This window comes from Solanum pennellii, chromosome 7 (genome assembly GCF_001406875.1).
Source record: "Solanum pennellii chromosome 7, SPENNV200".
Lineage (NCBI taxonomy): Eukaryota > Viridiplantae > Streptophyta > Magnoliopsida > Solanales > Solanaceae > Solanum > Solanum pennellii.
Window position 1 is genome coordinate 69,570,395 of NC_028643.1, and position 21,140 is coordinate 69,591,534.

Below are 21,140 nucleotides of genomic sequence, written 5' to 3' on the forward strand. Positions count from 1 at the left end.
GTGAGTCATACTGGTGAGTGAAGGGGTATTTTAGCAAAATAGGTGAATGAAGGGTATTTTCAGACCTTTCCCATCAATCTATGAAGTTTATACAAAATTATAGTTCATCCACCTTGACACCAATGTTATGGATGAAATTTTATTATCATATATTACTAAAAGCATGAATTAAAAAAGTTGAAAGTTGAATTACAATTTTACCCCTTCTATAAATTAAATTGTTATAAAATATTTAAATATTTGATTGTATAAATTTAATTAAATGTCAATAACTTTTAGACTTCCTAAGATTAATTTCTAATTAAATATCTAATTTATTAATATTTATCATCTATAATCTATATGTATATAATAATTATAATTTTTTTTCAAAAAAAAAAAGTCTTTACCTAAATTGTTATACTTTTCCTCTTCTTATAACTTTTTCCTTAACCTCTCTCATGAATAATATAATTTACGTGGATAAAGTATTATCCTTTATGATAAATAACGAAATTTAATAATTTAAAGGATGAAAATCTTCAAAATTGAGACACATATTGATAATGTCCTCTTGATTAATAATAAAGAATTACTCCAGCTTCACAAATTTAAATTCGTTGATGCTTAATTACATGATAAGAACTTTAATTTTTCTTTCTAAGTGGTTTGCTAACTCTTTTTTTTATATATTACTCATTTATTTATTATTATTATTTTCTAATTACTTATTCAACTTTTATACTCTTAATGTTCATAACTCTCATCTTTTCATATTCATAACCTCCAAATATTTAAATTAAAACTTTAAGATATCTTTTGATATTCCTTCTACTCTATCTATATAAATTCAACTTCTTTATCTCATGAAACCCCTACCAAGATTATTACGCTATTATTTTTATTCTATAGTTAAAGTAGATGAAGAAGACTCTTGAATTTTGATAAGATGTTGAAGAAATTGATAAGAACTCAAAGAGTTATGTACTAATTTTGTACTTATTTTTCATCCATATATACATCAATCTTATAAGAATAATGTCTACGTTGTATTTTTTCTTAAATCTGTTTCTATTTGTCTTTCTTTTTTCTCTATTAGACTTCTTAATTTAGTTTTCTATGAATGTTTTATTACTGTAAATCTTTATTCTTATTTTGTAATTGTTACATTTTATTATTCATTACATTTTACATATATATTTCCATAAAATTTAGTCATTCTAACGTATATATAAAAATTCACATGAAACACACGTGTGAAGCACGTGCTCAGAAACTAGTACTTAAATATATACGAATTCAATTATTTGAATTGGTATAATTAAAACTATTCTCTATCCACTTGTGTCCAAAATACCCCTCACGTAAACCTTTTAGCTCGAACCAATACCTAAGTAGCTGTGTAGGTATATTCTGTCCATAAAAAAAATAAGGAAAAACAATACCTAAGCAAATACAATCACTCTCGAAGTTGGTGGTTTCTGGTGAAGTTGTTACATTTTAATACATCCATCTTAGAACTAATACTACATATTTTGATACAAACATTGAACTACTAATACCAAATACCTTATACTATCTCTTAGTACAGTGAACAAAAACAATAAGAAAATGGCCTCTAGCTACTTCCATCAATTTAAACAAAAAAAGAGTAAAAATTGAGTAAAATGATAGTATTTCCAGGTTGTGTGATTTTTATGTTAGTATTCTCATAGTTAAGTAATTTTGTGCTAGAAATTACCCCTTCAAAGAGTAAAATGATAGTATTTCCATGTGCTTGCCATGTGTCTGGTCAAATGTGCATCAAGAGAACTGGACCTTTGATGCACCATTATAAAAGTAGCTATAATCTCCAGGAGCAGGTAACAATAATGATAATTATCAAATTAGTGTTTATTTGTTTTAAGTGTCTAATATGATCATGACATATTAACTTCATTGAATGAAAGAGATAGACTCTAACAAATCTTTTTTTCTTCTTAAACTAATGCAAGTTAGCTAAAGCAATGTGCCTATATATTCTGTTTGGAGTTGATATGTGTAGCAACTCCAACAAAGAAAAACAGCTCTTTCAAATGGCTAAATTTGGCGATTTAAGTAATCTTCTAGTGTTGTGTATACTACTAGGAATAGCTGGTTCTAGCCATGGTCAGTTGCAGCTCAACTTCTATGCAAAGAGCTGTCCGCAAGCAGAGAAGATAATTCAAGAATATGTGCAAAAGCAAATACCAAATGCTCCATCTCTTGCAGCTGCGTTGCTCAGAATGCATTTCCACGATTGCTTTGTCAGGGTAAGTTAATACCTCATTTCACATGAAGACCACCATTGCTTAAAGTAGTTTCCTGATTTGTTGATCGGATTTTTACAGGGTTGTGATGGTTCTGTACTCCTGAACTTCACTTCGAGCACGAAAAACCAGACTGAAAAAGTAGCAGTTCCTAATCAAACGCTGAGAGGCTTCTCATTCATCGATGGTGTGAAGAAAGCAGTAGAAGCTGAGTGCCCTGGTGTTGTCTCTTGTGCGGATATTGTTGCTTTGGTAGCTAGAGACTCTGTTGTAGTCACAGTAAGTACAAAACTCTGAACCATATTGCGGGCTGAAAAATAGGTTCTCAATCTTGTCTTCCTTTTTATGCAGGGAGGCCCTTACTGGAAGGTTCCAACTGGTAGAAGAGATGGAAGAATATCAAACGCCTCGGAAGCCTTGGCAAACATCCCTCCTCCGACGAGTAACTTTTCCAGTCTCCAGTCGTCTTTTGCCAGCAAGGGTCTTGACCTAAAAGACTTGGTTCTATTGTCTGGTAAGTTTAAATCAGTACATCCGCGCTCATTTCTGCTTATCCTATGCATACTCTCACAAAAATCATTGTTACTATGTACAATTTTCAATTAGGTGCACATACCATTGGAGTCTCTATTTTCATCACGTTTATACAATTTTACTGGAGTTTGGGGCAAAAAAGATCCATCTCTAGACAGCGAATATGCAGCTAATCTGAAGATGAAGAAATGCAAATCCATCAATGACAACACCACAATTGTCGAAATGGATCCTGGAAGTTCCAGTAAATTTGATCTGAGCTACTTCCAGCTAGTGCTCAGAAGAAAAGGGCTATTCCAATCTGATGCAGCCTTGACAACAAGTGCGACAACAAAGTCATTCATCAACCAGCTAGTACAAGGATCACTCAAACAATTCTATGCCGAATTTGGTGTAGCAATGGAGAAAATGGGAAAGATTGAAGTGAAGACCGGCTCTGCTGGTGAGATTAGGAAGCACTGTGCAGCTGTGAATAGTTAACAACGGTCTTTTTCCCTTTGTTCCCAACTTTCAGTATTCGTGTGTTTGTGTTTTGTATGTAACGCTTGTATAAATAATTCGGGATAACATGTATCATTTCTTTTTGTACTTATTCTTGTATATTGGTGGTTTCTCTTGAAATATTTAATCTCTCCGTACTACTATTGAATGATGACTCAGAATTACCATAAAATTCATTGCTTAGACTTTATACTTGGGTAATATCAGTGCCCTCCAGTATGTGATAATGTCAAATAATAATCTCAGTGGAGAGCTCCCTTCGTCTATTTGCAATAATTTGACATCTCTAGAAATTCTAGATTTGGGTAGAAACAATCTAAAGGGAGAAATTCCGCAATGTTTCGGTAATCTTGATATGCAGCACAACAGTCTTTCTGGTACTCTTCCAATGACTTTTAGAACTGGAACACTTAGAAGCTTCAACTAAAAGGAAAAAACTTAGGCCAACTGCAAAGAGTTGATTTAGGAGCTAATAAACTCAACGACGTGGTTGGGAACTCTTCCTAAGTTGAGAGTGTTAAGCTTGAGATCGAATACCAATTAGGAAGTAAAAACATGTTACTTGAGCTTAGAATATGGTAAACTAATTCTACCTAAATTATAAGTGGTAAATATGGTAAGTAATTCTATTTCATTGTTAACAACGCATCAGATACACCCACATTTATACAAGTAATATATTTCTTTGACAACAAACTGTCAGGACTCATGATTACAAAAAAAAGTATTCATTTCCTAGATATATACAGAGCAACAACAACACACTCAGTGGGATATATACAGAGTCAAGTATGCAAATACAGTTACTAACCATACAAAGAAAATAGGAACACTGGATCAGGTGGCGACATCAGAAGCCGGAATCACATGATAAGGATGCTTGACAATCCAAGGTGTGAACCAGTAAAACCACTCTGATAAAATCTTCCTTCGACTATAGTGAATCTAGTATTCCTGAAAAAAGTTGCCTAAATCAGACAAAACATCTACAAGGAGAACCAACACTGTTATGACTATTCATCAACCCCAAGCAAAAGATATATCTAAAGAACAAAGTTTCTTTTATTCACTGCATGAAATATTTATGGAAATGTCTTTCAAATAGTTTGCTCATTCTCATCAGACACCAACAGATTAGCATCATGCACTTTATATCACATGAAAGATTCAGACAATTTGTAACAGAAGCTGAAGTTCATTATAAATAGTCAATGAAATCTAATTCAAACCAAATTAACAAGAACATCTTAAAAGGCAGTCATTATCAGCAAAGAGCGACAAGTTAAATTCCCGCTAATCATCTGTAAATCAGATGCAAATTTTGTAACAAATAACAACGGAAAAAAAAATGCTGAAGGAGCTTCAGTAACTCAACCACCATATTTATTGGGCAAAACTCAAAAGTAAGAAACTCCAGAGTGAAATCCTTGTTTCCCTATCCCGCCCTTACTGTCCGCACCAGTAATCAATCAACCATCCCAACAGCATCCAACCAATCATATCCCACTCACTGTTTTTTTTTTATTTAGCAAGTATACATACCCCACCCCTCTCAACTTCTTCTCCCTTGAGGATTACAGACCTTATCAACTGACAAGAGAGAGCGAGAGATTTTGTAAATGTCACGAAACATGATTAGACCATTACCAAGGAGAATAAGCATAGACATGACAACATAATAACACATGAACAAAGACCCAAATGAAGAAGGATATAGTGGGCTTGTCAACATACTGATTAGGCAGTAGGCCTACTTGTCTTGAATTTCTTTGCGTCATATGGGTCCAGACTCCAGAGTCTTATAGAAAGTGTCAAATGAGATATTAGTCCTTTGCAGTGGACGACTCCAATTTCTGAAAAACTTGTTAATACAAGCAAGTAGCAACACTGCTTCCCTTGACATCTCCCCCCACACTTTGCACCAATCTCTTCAGCTCAATTTACCCTTAGCCCAATGAGAAATCAGACAAAACAGTACGCTGCAGGGGCTCACTCAGGAAGAAGGGTCAGGATACACGACAGGATGCTTAGAGAGGTGGACAGAAAGGAAGATGGATGAAGTTGCAGCAGGAGGAACCTGGGTATCCCGGGAAAAAAGATTCCAGTTTTCATAAATGGAAAAAGTCCTTTACTATCACTAACCTGGCGGAGGGGAAGTGTGGCAGGGCATTATGATGCATCTTGAATCACCACCCAAAAGGAAAAAAGTAGAAAAGAAAAGCAGAAAAGACTTTGATAAAACAACTGGTAATTTTACCCATGATTCAGTGACAAAATGTGCACCAAACTCCCCTTTAGAAATCTGAAACTCATACCTCAAACTCCAGAGAATTTTAGGATCACTAACAAGCCTCCTTAGATTTAAACACTGAGGTGTCCGTTATGAGACCTTTTCCCTATACAAAGTGGATCTGTCGAACCAAAAATGTAAGTCCTTTTCAGTCTTGAAAGATCATTTCACACTACTAAATAATAAATATGCACACATCAGATAATATCATATAATCATTTGTAACAGCCAAAGTAGCAAATATGCCATGTTTTGTCAGATATATAATTTCCAATAATCACATCTTAAAGAAGAAATGACCGCTGACCATTTATAGTCTACATTGTTAGAGAGACTATCCTTAAAAACAATGACAAATCCAACAAACTGTCTAATCCGACCATCTTACAGCTGTTAGATTAAACATTTTGGGAAAACATGAGTATTTTCATTTAAACTTCCTCGTATAGGAACTCGACATTGTATGAAATGGCATAAATGACACCTTTAAAAATCATTAACTGATCTAGAAAATGTTTCAATAAGGTCGTTTTACTATTTGATATCATATGAACATTGTTTACCTACACTAACTATCATGTATGTTCCTCAGTTCCATCTTCACCATTACCCAGTACAGTTCCATCTCCACCATTACCCAGTACAGTTCCATCTCCACCATTATCCAGTACAGTTCCATCTTGATCATTATTCAGTACAGATCCAATTTCTTGAACAACATCAGTAGTCGAATTTGCCTGCTGCGCAAATCTATCTTCTTTCCCTACTAAAGCCAGGCTCTCGAAAAAAGGCTCACCATGGAATGAGCGATTGGTGCCATGGATTCCGAGATAGCTTATGTTTCTCCTCTTGGGGTTGTATGAAACCATTCCGACCATTCTGGCAGAAATCAACAACTCACCGTGAGTCCTAAATCCCACAACATTCCTGAATCCTCCTCTCAAATCAATATTATGCAGCCTACTCCAAGACTTCACCACTCCATACTCTTTCATCACCCATATCCAGCAATAATCACTCTGCCAAAACTTTTCATACTCAATTAGGGCAAGCGACGTGCCCGTAATCATCACATCCAATTTCATTACATTTCTCTCAGCAACACTATCAGGCAAGCTTATTTCACTGAACTTTTCATTCCCCACATCAAATGCTACAATAAAACTACAATCTTTACTATTACCGCTGCTGCTGCTACTGCTACAACTACAATCATTGTTGCTACTCCCATTACCATCATCATCATCGCTTGAATGAGATGCAATCCAATGAACAGCCCCATTAAGAAAAGTCGAAACAGAATGATTTTGATGCAAAATATAAGAAGGGCACGCATCAGAAATAGTCCTCCAAACCCCACTACTCAAAGAGTAAACCTCAACCCCAGGTGGAACCAAGAATTTAACAGCCCTCAATTTATCAAGAAACTCAATCGTCGGTGGAATCTGCAATTTATAATCCTCAGTAGCAGTACTATTATAAACAACCCTAACAACTTTATAATCATGCTTCACACAATCAAACCCAAACCCATAAATACAAGACCCACGTCCATTATACCCCAAATTAGGATTCGGCAAACCCACATGTTTACGAATTATAGGGTTCCATAAAACCACAGTATCCGTAAACTTATCATAATCATCAGACAAGCAAATAAGACCATTACAACAACCAACAATTCTCAAATACTCACTACGACTTCTTTCAGGACATTTCAGCTCAAGATATTCCTCAAACGAATCGGCATCTGATGAATCTCCTAACTCTTCATCGTCGAAGTGTAACGCGTAACGTTCAACCCTATCAAACATGTTATAATGCCGGACAAAGAGTAAAGGACGGCGTCCGGCGGTGCTGATGTGGGTGTTGTGATGGAGAGAAATGAAATTAGGGTTTATGATTATGGAATACCATGATTTGCATATGGTGGTGCATTGAACAAGGGTTTTCAATGGTAATTTTGATAGAATTTCAACAAGAACATCTTTTGGAAGATAATCGGACATTGTTCTTCAGCTTCAAAATTCCCAGAAAATGGAGTTTTTCTAGGGGTCGCTTGAATGAGTGAATTTCCCTCTTTAAAGGAGGAAGTGGAATTTACACGCAAGTGTATGCAAAAGAAAAAGATGGGATAATTTATCTTATTTTATTTTTCGATATTCTCGTTGAAACACGATTAAATTCGAATTTATATCGAAAGTTATCTGTATTTGAATTTGACTAAATCCAAAGTTGCATCGGAAAATCTCATATTGGGCGAAGCTCTTCCTAACAAAAAGTGATTTCATATCCAAAGGAGTCAAATATAAGATCTCTAGTTAAGGAGGAAGAGTATTTGTTATTCAACCGTAATTCTTATTGATTAATATATTTTCATTTATGGTCCTTTATGACTAAGCTTTCCCAAGTATCACGATTTTGAAAAAACTTTTTTGAGGAACATTGGTTGGTGACATATATTTTGTTTTACTATAGTTAATTTGATTGATTTTCGAATTTAAATTGAATTAGATTAATTTAATATTTAAAAAATTATATTTTGATTTTTAAAAATTATACAAAATAATGTTATAAGTTATCATCCATCTCATACTAACGTGATTAAGAAATATCATATCTCAAAATGCTGGTAAGAATTTATTCGATTTGACTCTCGATAAATAAAACGTGATAAATAAAAATGAGGAAAGAATACTAATTAAAAAATATACGTTTTTGACTGCTCTATATCGGAAAACATATCGTATTTTATACTTACAAAATTATATTATCATCAAAGATGAAGTACTAAGACAAATTTAAGGTTGCGAGTTGAATGATTATGTAAAATTTATGAATATTGCAAACATAAGAATTAAAATCTATATAATCTAATTAATTAAAAACTTTGTACTTATATTATGAGGATTAAAATTAAAATTTATTAATTACTGGAATAAAAAACATTTAAAGAAGATTAGCTTTACCGTAATGGGAGGCTTAATTGATTGTTTGATACTCATCACTCCTTAATCCTTATTAATCGTGTACTAAGAAGCAATAGATAGGTTAAAAAGAAACATATTATACTGCATTATTTATGTGTTTGGTATCTAAATTACTCTTTCATGCATCATGTGATGACTTATGCATAATATAATATACTTGTTGAGGTTTGTCTGCGGAGTTACGTGATTAAAAAGCATCTTCAAAATTCAAAAATAAGTTTTATAGAAGGATGATTAGACTGATATTGTTGCATGAGATGAAGTGTTGATCCAGTCAAGAACTTTCATGATTATGTTTAAAAGATTTATGAAATGAAGATGTAAAGGTGGATGTGTGATCATACTATAGGAACAATAAAGTTGGAAATGAGGATTTCGGGATAAGATGGATATGGCCCCCGTGATGGACAAGTTGAAGAGGAGATGCATAGACGCACTAATGAGAAGGCGCAAAAGGTTGGTTATAGTAGGTACAAGGAGAGGCAAGGATAAACCAAAAAAGTATTGGAGAGAGGTGATAAGACAGAATACGATCTAGTTTCAAGTTACCGAGGACAAGATCCAAGAGTTAGGAGAATACGTATTAGGGTAGTAGATAATGTTATCGTAACGTGTTTGTGATGGTACTAGTTGTCTTATTATAGTTATTATATTTTTTAACAATCTATCCTAGTATGTTGTTTATGGTATTTCAATTATTGCATGATCACATACAGTACAGATGAACAAAAGAAAATCTGTAGAGTGTGTCTAACAATGCAAGAATTGATATTCACTCCAAAAGATATGTTACATTTTAGTATTCAACAGTTCAAACGATTTCACTTACAACACCAAACTCAACCTATTTTCAGCATCTTTATTTACAGAATATTACACAATCTACAGCTTTAAATATACTTTTTGACTCACTACAGAAACACTTGCAAAAGAAGAAAAAATTTCAGTGTAGGTCTAGCCTAATGTAATCTGGATCTCATAACAGCCAGAATTTACTTCCTAAACTCAACCACTACTCAGGTGAAATTAAACAAAAAAACTGTTTGCATACCTGAACCTGCTTCCGTTGTCAAACTTCTATGCTATTTACATACTTCTTTTTCTATTAGAGCTCCAGAAAACACAGGATACATCTCGGGAGCTATGAAGAAACACGAGTGTTTTGGCATAACCCTTCTTCAAGGAAGCTAGCAAACTGGCTTCAATTGTCAGGAACTTCACAGAGAAAAGGTGTAATATGCATATGCAGAATAAGTTCTTTTTCTCTTATTGCATCCTCGTGAGAGTTGACACATGATGGAATAGTCTTTGTCAGTGATTGGGTTGCAATCCGGGAGTATCCATGATTAACTTTTTGTATCTAGTGGTTGTTAGCCAGCATTCCTGCAAATGAATCGATATCAGTTCATGTGGATTGACGATAAGGAAAGTCAGTCCGTCTATCTGATAAATAGGCAGGTAGATTACCACAAAAGGAAGGTGGAGGTGTTTAGGATGAGCTGCTAAATCATCCAGCAGCTAGAGTGGGAATCAGCTGTCACACATCTGACTGGCCAAAGCTCCGTCCTCCACTACCAATGGAGGAATCCGTTAGATATCCAAATAGCTTAGTCCCTTTATCCCGGAAACAAGTTAACTAAACCATCAGACTGGACCTCAAAAGACGCTGCTAAACAGTTAATTTGATGTCCTAATCAACCTGACCCAAAGAAGCGTGCCACTGTTGAATAAAGCTGCCCTTTTTCAAACGGTTTTGATACATAATCATCCATACCGCACTTCATGCACTCTTCATTTGTTGCTTGAATTACATCTGCTGTCATTGCTAATATTGGCGTGTGCCAATGAGCCACTCTGGCAGACATGCCGGAAAGTAACTCACCAGAATCGACCTTTTCATTGTATTTGTTTTCTAGATTGCGTATTTGTCGTGTCGCTTCAAACCTGCATATGTAGATAGAATCCATCAGAGATGTGCTCATCTAAGTGATCAAATATCCACAGACCCGCACATAATTCCTGTCCCTCTTTTTTAAATGTGGGAAGGTGGTGTTAGCAAAAGGAAAAATTTAGAGATGGATTTAAGTTACTGACCCATCCATTTCAGGCATTTGGAGGTCCATAAAACAAGCATCAAACTTGTGTGGTGGATTAAGATGTGTCAAAGCAGCCTTTCCACTGTCTACACAGGTCACTATCGCCCCATACTTCTTTAGAGCACCTTCTGCCACTCTCCTGTTTACATTATTGTCATCTACCACCAATATATGTTTTCCTGTCAGCAGACTTCCAAGAGTTGTAGGTTGAGTCACTTGCTTCTTATTTTGGCAGCCAATGGCTTCTTGAACGCATGTTATCAACGCACTCAACCGCACAGGCTTTGTTAACACGTGATCCACAATTCCAGCTATTTTAAGCTCAGCTCTCTCCATAAAGTTCATACATAAGAGACAGATTTTTGGAGGCTTCCCCAGTGTAGTAGTTGAGCCATTTGGTCTGAGCTCTTTCAACATATTACTTAGTGTAAGAGAAGTTTCTTTATCCCAACTATCTTGGTCAACAAAAACCACGGCTAAATGTTCCAACGCACTGCAAAATAAGCAAAATTTCGACTAAATGAATCAACAATGCCAACATCATTAAAAAAACTGCAGCACTTCAAAGATCCACCCCACTTATTCAGTCAGTTTTGTTAACAGACCAAAAGCAAATATTAGAAAATGATCCCTACTAATGATTTTAACTTTTAGATGCAGGCAGTTCATACAATCCAAATGGCTCAAAGTATGCAAAGTCCTAGGTTTGAGTCTAACCTTCACCCATCAACAAAATCCTTCTATATGCTTGGCCCAAGCTCGCATATGAGGGGTTGTGTTGCAGATTTAAAATAACTATAGATGTATTGACTCAATGATAACTTAAGCTTTTGGTCTAGGGGATTCACATAATTCAACAAGTTTCAAGATGGACATCTTGCAGATTATTTGACCTGATTCTAAATACCTCACTTGCTGCAAAGCAAACACTTGTCATTCAAAATCAAGAAGCACTAGTGAGCATGCTTATCATGGGACAAATTGAACAAAATGCTGTTTACACATGATCTGAAGGTCCTTACTTCCTCCCATAAACTGTCTTTACAATAAGCTCTCTCTCTCTCTCTCTCTCTATTTATCTATCTATCTCACACTCACTCACACTCATGCTAGTTACTCCTATCCTTTGCCCAATCTCCCAGATAATGCCAATTCCTTGATGCCTAACTTTCCCTAATATGTTATCGGAGGTAAAGAACTCAAGATGGGTTGAAGGAAGTGACAGTGTTGTTCTACAGTAAAGACTATTTATCAGTGTTCTTCAAAAGGTAGAAAGTTTCTCACAGCATATTAATTGAAATGCATTGATGGAATTTAGAAATACGTGTTTAGTAGAAGTTCTACTTCCTATCTACAAATGCATCTGATACTTCAGACCACCATCAACTTTGCGCTCTATAAAGGAAACATTACCATGACATTACCTAATATTGGAGTGATTAGAGAGATATGAGCATGCTGAACGCATTGTGGAAGTTATGTTGACACATATTCCCAGTCTCTGCAAATGGTATCTTGTGACCACTGCCCTAATGCTTTTATCATCAACCACCAATGCTCTTAACCCACGAAATTCTGGAAAAGCTGGATCATACTGTTTCCATTTACGCTCTAAAGAACCTTCTTCTCCTCTTGTGAAGGCTGCAGTGAATGAAAATGTACTTCCTCTGCCAGGTTCACTGAAAAAGCCTATTTCTCCCCCCATGAGGTCCACCAAACGTTTGCTAATGCTCAATCCTATCCCTGTTCCGCCATATGTTCGAGATGTTGAACTGTCAGCCTGCATAAAAGGTGTGAAAATGCGGGACTGTGCTTCAAGAGGAATTCCCACACCAGTGTCTTCTATGGTCACTAACAACTTGATCTTTCCCACTTCTTCCTCTGTGCTGCTCAGCCTATCAAACTTTTGCCAACTTTGCCATCTGTCAACTACAGGAAACCCACTGAAGGTATTCCAAGATGCATTTGACCTTTCTTGAACAAAGGTTAAGCTTTGTTTCAAGACTTCATCCGTCACATCATGAGGGTTCCTCACTTCATCAGCTAAATGTACTGTGACAAATATGTGCCCTTTGTCATTTGTGAACTGCATTATGAGCAAACAAGACTTTAGTGAAGTGAAAGTAATGAAATGGGGGGATAGGTAACAGATGATCTTCCTTAAAACTTGTAAGGCATTTTAAGTAGTACATAATGAATAATGAATAATGAATAAAGTAATCTTCTGTTTCCTTTATCGAGCAAGTATGATTTCTAATCATTTAAAACATTCAATATTAGGTACTGAAAATTGGTGGATAAGCAAATAGACCCTACTCTTTCTTGTAGAGTCAATATCAGAGAAGGCTTAACCAACCTTAACTGAGTTTCCAACTAGATTCGTAATTATCTGCTTGAACCGTCCTGAATCTCCGATAACAACTTCTGGGACTAGGTCAGAAACATAAACAGCCAACTGCTTCCATGGAATAACACAAAATACAAGGCATCATGAGCTAGCTAGAGGAATGACAGTAATAAAAGAGAGACAGAGAGAGAGAGAGAGAGACCACTAAACTAAGAGAGGAAAATGTATGTAGTTATGATACTAACTTGTGAGAAAAAGAGCATGATAATGTACCTCAATCCCTTTTTTATGAGATTTTCCCGAGAAGAGCGATGAAACATTATCAAGTTCAGCACGGAGATCAAAAGGAACAGCCTCCAGCTCAAGCCTTCCTGATTCAATCTTAGCCTGATCCAGCACCTCATTAATCAATGATATCAGTTCATTCCCACTACTAAGAGCAGTTTGTGCATAATCCAGTTGCGTTAGGTCAAGGTTCGTGTCCATGAGCATTTGAAGCATGCCTGTACTTATTGAAGAAATTATTATCAATATCTGAGCATAAATGTAATAAGGATCACCCTTTTCCAGCCTCCCTTTCTCTTAATTAAGTGCAAAGTTGTAAAATTAAAGCATGTTAATTACCTAAAACACCATTCATCGGAGTCCTGATTTCATGAGAAACCGTTGCCAGAAACTGTAAAATGAAAGAAGGAAGTAAGTAGAAAAGAAAGGGTCTTCCGAAGATGAATAAAAGAAGTGGATCTATTTTAAGAGGATTGAAACCTGCGATTTTGCTATATCTGCAGCCTCAGCACGATGTTTGAGTTCCATCATTTCCTGATACTGACCCTCAACTTCAGCAATTCTGTTGATGGCAGCATGGAAGATATGACCAATAAGCAGAGTGATAACAAGGACTCCGACAGATAGAGTTATTGCAGTCCAGGGTGGAGAAGGTTTCTGCTTGAACCTGTGATAAAAGTAAAGATAATTATTAACTGGAAATATATTCATCGCATTAAATTTTACATCATGACACTACTATCATTTGACCTGCAATGCATCTCGTGGCTCCTTGCAGGATCCCCAAAATCAAGGTTGCTAACGTGAAGTAATCCTGTGTCGTTCTCATCCATGCCATACATTTTAATTGGAGCAAACTTGTTAGTTGTATCATAAACATTTACCACAATAGTTTGTTTGCTCGCAAGCTGCTGCAGAAGCTTCTCAACTAATGATGGAACATCGTAAGAAGCACCAATGTACCTTTTCAACATTAATGCAAAAATGAACTCAATAAGAAATTAGGGATAAAAGACTTGATCACCACAAGGACAACATCTAGAGCTATAATAGAAAAATCCAGGTTTATAGGAGGGAACTTACCCAACAGTAGCATTGATGCGGTCCACCGGGGTAGCATAAGGAAGGAGATGAGTATTATAGACCGCAAATGTAAGAACAACACCCAAGTGATTGGATTTCAATAGCTTAAACGGTGACGTCAAAACCCCCTTGCCAGAAGCCCTCGCTCGCAAAATGTTCTCACGATCTTCCTATAAACAACAAAAATAATAATACCGGTCTCAAGAAATAGCAAGGTAAACTCAAGCACATAAGGAAATTCCCTACATCTTGCAGATTGAGAATATAGGTTTTTACACACAGTTAAACGAGAAGACACGGGAATATTAATACACATGAAACTTCATAAGAAAACAAAGGCACTATATTCCAATGGAAACACAAATTTAGGTAAAATGTCATACAGGCCATCATAGTTATATAAACACTTGGGAATCGTTTGGTAGAGTGTATTGGAGAAAATAATGCTTGCATTAGCTTGATGTATTATAAGTACCTTGTTTAATACACTTTACTAACCTATGCATAACTAATGCTTGTATTAGTAATTCACTCTATTGTGTATTGAAGAGTGTATTACTAATACCATCTATTTCTATGCATTAGTAATGCAATGGGCTCTAATGCATCCATTGACATTATTAAAGACATAATTGCCCTCAAAAACTTTTTTTTACATCCTTTCCACTATATTTGTGGAGGGTATTTTTGTAAACAAATATTTTTTCTAAAAAAAATTATGTAATGCATAATATTTTTAGTACACCAAACCAAACGTTGCATAAAAAAGATCATCATAACTAATGCAAGCATAACTAATACAACCATTACTAATGCAAGCATTAGTAATACACTATATTTTGCATTATTCTTATACACTCTACCAAACGACCCCTTACACTCTTGACCAAAAATATACAAGTTTGTTCCAAACCATCACTGCTAGAAATTTTCCCTTCTCCTAGGGATGGCAATGGTCTGGACTAGGTGGAAAAGACATTGTCAGTGGGCTGGAGGGCAAGGGGATCAATGTTTTTGAAGTTCATAGTTTTTTATTTTGGTATCACTATTTGCTTCCCTAAATGTCACTTTTATTTCATACATAATAGTCGAAGTTAGCTCGTTTTATTTTATAGACTAAACATTTACTCTCCTCCATATGATAGATGAACACCACTAAAGGTAAAACAATGATTATACAGTGGAAAATGAACAAAAAGGTATGATGAACATAATAAGATAGTGGGAAACAATGGAATAAGCATTAAGAAAATTAATGAAAAACATTAAAATGTCAAAAAAGGGCAGCCCGGTGCACAAAACATCCTGCAGTAACAAGTTTGGGAAGGGCAAGCAGAGAAGAAAATCTCGCAGAAAGGGACATCGCGGGACGAAGTATGATTGGTAGAAGGTGAAGATTCCACCATCTCGAACCTGCCCTCAACCGTTGCCATCCATTCTTGTTTACCCTCGATGCAGAATAATCTATCTAAGCCAGTTTTACTACTGGAATATGATATTCCAGCAAATTAGTGAAAAGAGGAAAAATAATTTATAATCAAGAATGCACACCTTTCCAGACATCATATCAATAGAGACGATATGGGAAACTGTTTGTTGTGAAAATATTACAGGCGCATATTCATCTTGATCAGGAGCAGGATCCAAGTTTGCAGGGATATAATCATGTGCTAAAGTTTGGTCCTCTGCTTCCATTTTCTTTATAGTCCACCCATGCAGATTCTCAAATTCTTCTCTCTCTGAGTGACGAACTCTTAAAGCATAGGCAACACCACTTGTAAGTGGCCTTTCGAAAGCTGTTCTCTCAGTATATTCTTCAAAAGTTTTCTGTAGAGCGCAAGATAAAACATCATAGTTACATTCAACGTCCAAAGACAACTTGTACTTTCTTCCTCCCACTTTATCATGCTTTAACCTTTCTTTCGTTTTTTCTTCTTCATTTTTTGGCAGTGTGGAGAGGATGATATAGAAACATTGTCTAAATAATAGTTTCTGTTGATTAATTTCATTTATGAAAACTGCAAGTTGCAGCTCCTAGTATTAGTAGTCCAGTTCAATCATTAGTACAAGTTGTTGAATCAGATACATAGCAAAGCCTATGGCCTGCTCCCACAAATAAGGAGAGGGGGGAGTAAAGAACAAAGGGAAAAAACTGACATCTGATTTATACATGGACAATTAATAATGACAGAAGTTAAAGGGAAGTGCACTAACTATGGAACATACAACCAAAATATGAAAAACATATAATAAGAGTCAAAGTTAATGGAAGCTACAATTGTACCTGGTCTATTGCAGAAGGTTGTTTTCCATGGTGAAATGTGGAAACAAGAATAGCCAATGCATGAACATGGTTCATGCTTACGTTGAACTGGTCCTGCAACATTCGCGCTCGTTCCTCACACATGCTTGTCAGTGTTTCTTTCCTCCTCAATGCAATGTCTGCACTCAGGTACAAATACAACCAGATGGCTAGAGTCACCCCACCAAAGACAAAGATAACAAGAGCCTTTTTCCTCCACTTTCCACCAGTTCGACAGGAAATCTGAACTTGCTGCTGCTGCAACTGCTGTAGTGGATGAAGTTGTTGAGAGAGTGGTTGCTGCTGAATGAATCCGTTCTGTTGATGTTCCCCACCTTTTGCACATAACAGAAGTATCTTCCAGCTGATCACAATCCCAAGAAGGACCCACCAGCATAGTTTTGTGAAACAGAAGGCAATACTATCACAATGCTCTGGGTTAAAATTCCCAACTTCTCTTATTTGTGATGCTTTCTGATAAAAATGAACCACAGAAAAGCGGTGTGAGCAGTCTAGATAATCACAGAATTCACCATTTCCTTCAAGCACTCCTTGAGGATAATTTTCTCTTTATTTCAGAGCACATGTTAAATTTGCAATCATTTACATGAAGAGGACAATTGATACATAAAAACAAAAGAATTTTTGCCGTATGCACTTTGGTAATAGTTAGAGTGCACGTGTTTGTCCTAAAGCCAATAATTACAATCAGCTCAAAGGCCAGTCGTCCTTCAAATTATACAATAACTTCCTGACTAAAAGTTCAATGTACAGAGAAGAAGGAATATACAGAACCAAAATTGAGTAAACTATTAGTTTGTCCAAAGACTTCATAAACATAACCAACTAAAATCATGATGAACATTTCCTCAGTTGCAAGGTAGAGATAGTAAAGATCAGTTTCTAACCATTCATAAGGGCTCACCTTTTCAAAGAACTTAGGATCTGTTGAGACTAGAGAAGATAAACGATGCAAAACAAATGGTAACGACTTTTCATCTAGTGAAATGTCACTATTTTTCAGTGTCTCCTCATCTGGAACTGGGCACTGGCCTTCTGCTTCAATATTGTCTACAACCATCTCATGCTGTTCATATTCCAGACTCTCCGAACCTAGCACCTTGAGAAGGCAAGTAATGGTAGTACTCATAGGCATTTCGTGCTTATGAACTTTTGAGCATTCCAAGGATGAAATCTACACAGTTGATATCACTGAGGTCAATTACTATAAACAGAGATATCTGATCTTTAAGCATAAGAGAGAGAATGGTATGAAAAGATGACCTTTATTTTTCTTTTCCTTCGACAACAATTTTTTTTTGATAAGTTCCGAAATCAAAATTTAGCAAAGCTTTTAAGGTAGTACGAAAAAAAGAAAGCAGTAAAAGTGACATTCAAGTACTCCAACACGTCAAGCCATGCTTAACATGTCATTCCAGAACTTCAGGTTACATTTCTAAAGCTGACATCCAAGGTAGAATCGTTCTTGAAATGCTCATCTCTTTTCAACTCAAGAAATTGGAAAAAAAACCTTTAATTAATTATTTTTCCATCTCTTTTCTACTCACTCGTCTCTTCTTCCTTTCCCACAACCAAGCCTGAAACGTTCGTTTCGTACATGGTGTTAAGTTTACAGGAGCTAGGTGAGTGCATAAGAGTTCCAAATTTACTCAACAAACTAGCTTAACTTTATTAGGAAGTTCTCAAAGATAGTACCTTCTGAAGTTAATTAAATATTTGTATTTCTCTATAGCACTAATGCAGTATAGGGGTAACAGATACTAGAGAGATATTTAATTTGAATTTTAGTTTCTGGTGACAATTCTTTTGTTACATGTTGGAATAAGCAAACTATAAGTGGCTCCAGAAGGAATTTTTAAAAAATGTTATATAAAAGTGGGGATAAGAAGAGGAGAATCGAACCTCCTAGACAAGGTGAAAGTTCAGGTAGTCAACCAATTGAGCAACTAAGATTACCCATGGCTCTAGACCTAATTTTGGTTTTTCACCTATTAAAGAAATTGCAAGTCCAAACTGTTTTCTCATTTGCAAAAATAGGAATATAACCAGAAAAGCCACATCACTATACATTAGCACCGTAGTCGAAGCAAATTTCAGCTGCATACTGATTTACAGAAGAAACTACAAAAAAACCCAGCTTTCTTCAATGATTGGAAGGCGTATATTGGGATAAATCTTTAAGAAACTACAAAAAAACCCAGCTCTCTTCAATGATTGGAAGGTGTATATTGGGATAAATCTTTTACCAAGTATCAAATACACGAAACAAGTTTTAACATTCAACTTGCCAATCTGATCTACAGGGTTCTGACTGAAAATAAGTGAAATTTCAATGAAGAAAAATAGAGAGCATCTACTTAACCACAAAACAGTAACAAACAAAAGGCAAGAAAAAGGAACAAACAGTTGGAAGGGAAATGCTGGATGCGCACATCAACGATTATACTGGGAGAAGTTAGGAACTCTTCTTCCTTTCCGAACCGGCTCCTCCCAAATATGAACAAGTTGCAAATCAAGCATGAGTTTGCTTAGAATTCCATAAAGTTTCACTCAGATGAAAGGTTTTTCAATTTGTTCAACCATGATTCAAGAAAGGTTCTCAGCAATTTTGATCAAACACAGAAAGTTTGCAACTTAACCTCATAAAGCTAATCCTTTTAAATGTAATTGAATTAGTTGTATCTACCCTCTCACTGAATCTGCAATCTTCTAAATTTTCGTTTTTTACCATTTGAACAGAACAGAATATAAATATAGCAGCAACTATTGAAACATCAAACGAAAAAGACATCAAAACATTCAAAGTAACTGCAAGATACCTGATCTTTTTCAAAGAATAAGGTAGCTAAATCTTGAATTTGTTCCTTGCTGACATTGAAACGTTCAAGAAGAAAATAAGATTTATCTTCATTTAGTTCTGAAGCCTCCTTCTTCCAACTATAAACATCACCATTTAAGCTAATGACCAACCAAAAAAATCCAATTCCAAAGAAAATGAGCCATAAAAACAAAAGCTTCCTTTGCCATTTCCACCCACAATTTGGTCCTGGCAAAGACTCTCTGGCCTTCTTCAGCCTAAAACTTGAAGAGAAGCTCCCATTCATGCCCAACAATTTGCAATTTAAGGACATCTTTAATAGAATCCACCTACATATCTTCAAAAAATGCCTTGAAAACTTAAGAGCAAACCCACTCAGAGCAGAACAGCTCATTAAAAGTCAATAATTGACCTGAATTTCAGCAATTCTCAAGCAAACACATCTCATAATTCCAACATAAAGCTGAAATTGATTAATTTCAAGATTCTGCTATAAAGCCCACCTCTACAATATCCAAATCAAATCCTTCCGTGGAAACCCCAAGAAGGGGCAGACAGAAAAGCAGATTCTTGAACAAAAAAAGGCTCCAATTACTCACTCCGGCTGAGTAAACTATCCCTGGTCCCTTAATCTTTGCTATTTCTTGCTCCTAGCAACTAAAGATTGGATTTTTACTCACTCAGGAGCAATAAAAACCCCAGCTTACTTGTTATAAAGAACACTGAAAAAGTACAATCATGCCAAGACAACAAGTGGTTAAAAAAAAAAGACCATATGTTAGCTGTAATGGAATCACTGAATGGAACAGAAAAAAAGAAGCTGTTTTCTTTTTCTTTTCCTATATCCAGTTTTTCCCTCTGTATACTTTCTATATCCAGGTCCTATTTCACCCACCAGTACAACAGCAACCAAACAGAAAATCAAGAAAGAAGCATCAAGATCAAAACTTTATCCCACAAAATCTCATCATGGATAGAAATGAGGTGAATCCCAGTTGGTTTCACTGCAAAACCAACTGGAATAAATGATCAGAATGTGGGATAAAAAGAAGTACCTTTCTTTTCCTTTTCTGAAACACCTCTCTCTCCTCTCTCTCTCTCTCTCTCTCTCTCTCTTGAGTTTTTTGGTGTTGAGCATATGATGTTGAGGCTGGGGTACATCATTATCTCATCATCCAAGTGGGGAAGGTTGAGGAGAGAGAAAAAAATCATACAAAAGTAAAAATAATTCAAACTCATACCATATTTTTTTATCATTTGCAATAAATTTAATCAGAAAAATTAAATAAAATGTACAAGTACCTCTTAAATTATAATTAAAATTTCACATATACACATTAATTAAATTGAGGTTCTATTATTCCTAAATTATTTTATTATTATTTTGTATACTTTTTATTTTTACGTGGCACACTCTGTGATTCCACGCAATTGAGGCATGTGAAAGATATTTGAATGTCACATACGTCAAAAAGATGCATAAAATTACAAAAAAAAATATATATTTAAAATATAAATCCTTAATTTAATTAAGGTATATCTCTAAAATTTCGATCATCATCTTTCCTCGAAAATTATGCATTTCTCAAATGTTTACACTTCCACA

General features: G+C 35.5%; 2 protein-coding genes and 1 pseudogene across 7 annotated transcripts; 1 reads left to right on the plus strand and 2 right to left on the minus strand.

Annotated features, from left to right (window-relative positions):
• The first annotated feature begins 1,996 nt into the window (after window positions 1-1,996).
• On the plus strand, window positions 1,997-3,474 carry LOC107025478 (annotated as a pseudogene).
• Window positions 3,475-3,914: 440 nt separating this feature from the next.
• Window positions 3,915-7,709, minus strand: LOC107026543 (F-box/kelch-repeat protein At3g23880). 6 transcript variants are annotated; one of them, XR_003579401.1, is made up of 3 exons: window positions 6,160-7,709; window positions 5,618-5,713; window positions 3,915-4,256 (listed from the first exon to the last, which is right to left on the minus strand). XR_003579401.1 is itself a non-coding variant. In XM_015227546.2 (2 exons), exon 1 carries the CDS (start codon window positions 7,599-7,601, stop codon window positions 6,168-6,170), a length of 1,434 nt encoding a protein of 477 aa, XP_015083032.1. In that variant the 5' UTR covers window positions 7,602-7,709; the 3' UTR covers window positions 3,915-4,256; window positions 6,160-6,167. The 6 variants fall into 6 exon arrangements, 2 of the variants coding, with proteins under 2 accessions (XP_015083032.1, XP_015083031.1); XR_001457591.2 differs by having other exon boundaries at window positions 5,037-5,713; XR_001457592.2 differs by having other exon boundaries at window positions 6,156-7,709.
• A 1,620-nt stretch (window positions 7,710-9,329) lies between these two features.
• LOC107025891 (histidine kinase 2) lies at window positions 9,330-20,677 on the minus strand. Its single transcript, XM_015226671.2, has 14 exons — window positions 19,536-20,677; window positions 17,621-17,890; window positions 16,678-17,169; window positions 15,945-16,220; window positions 14,394-14,563; window positions 14,061-14,273; window positions 13,791-13,977; window positions 13,650-13,701; window positions 13,299-13,528; window positions 13,035-13,133; window positions 12,103-12,764; window positions 10,677-11,171; window positions 10,050-10,526; window positions 9,330-9,965 (listed from the first exon to the last, which is right to left on the minus strand). Exons 1-13 carry the CDS (start codon window positions 19,926-19,928, stop codon window positions 10,277-10,279), a joined length of 3,789 nt encoding a protein of 1,262 aa, XP_015082157.1. The 5' UTR covers window positions 19,929-20,677; the 3' UTR covers window positions 9,330-9,965; window positions 10,050-10,276.
• Window positions 20,678-21,140: the final 463 nt, after the last annotated feature.

Excerpts from the sequence above, each read along its gene's own strand:
- LOC107026543 (XM_015227546.2), bottom strand. The coding sequence starts at position 7,601 with ATGTCCGATTATCTTCCAAAAGATGTTCTTGTTGAAATTCTATCAAAA.
- LOC107025891 (XM_015226671.2), bottom strand. The coding sequence starts at position 19,928 with ATGAGCTGTTCTGCTCTGAGTGGGTTTGCTCTTAAGTTTTCAAGGCAT. Across the intron at positions 16,221-16,677 it reads AACCTTCTGCAATAGACCAG|AAAACTTTTGAAGAATATAC; the intron begins GTACAATTGTAG and ends TGCGCTCTACAG. Across the intron at positions 13,702-13,790 it reads CAGATATAGCAAAATCGCAG|TTTCTGGCAACGGTTTCTCA; the intron begins GTTTCAATCCTC and ends TTCATTTTACAG.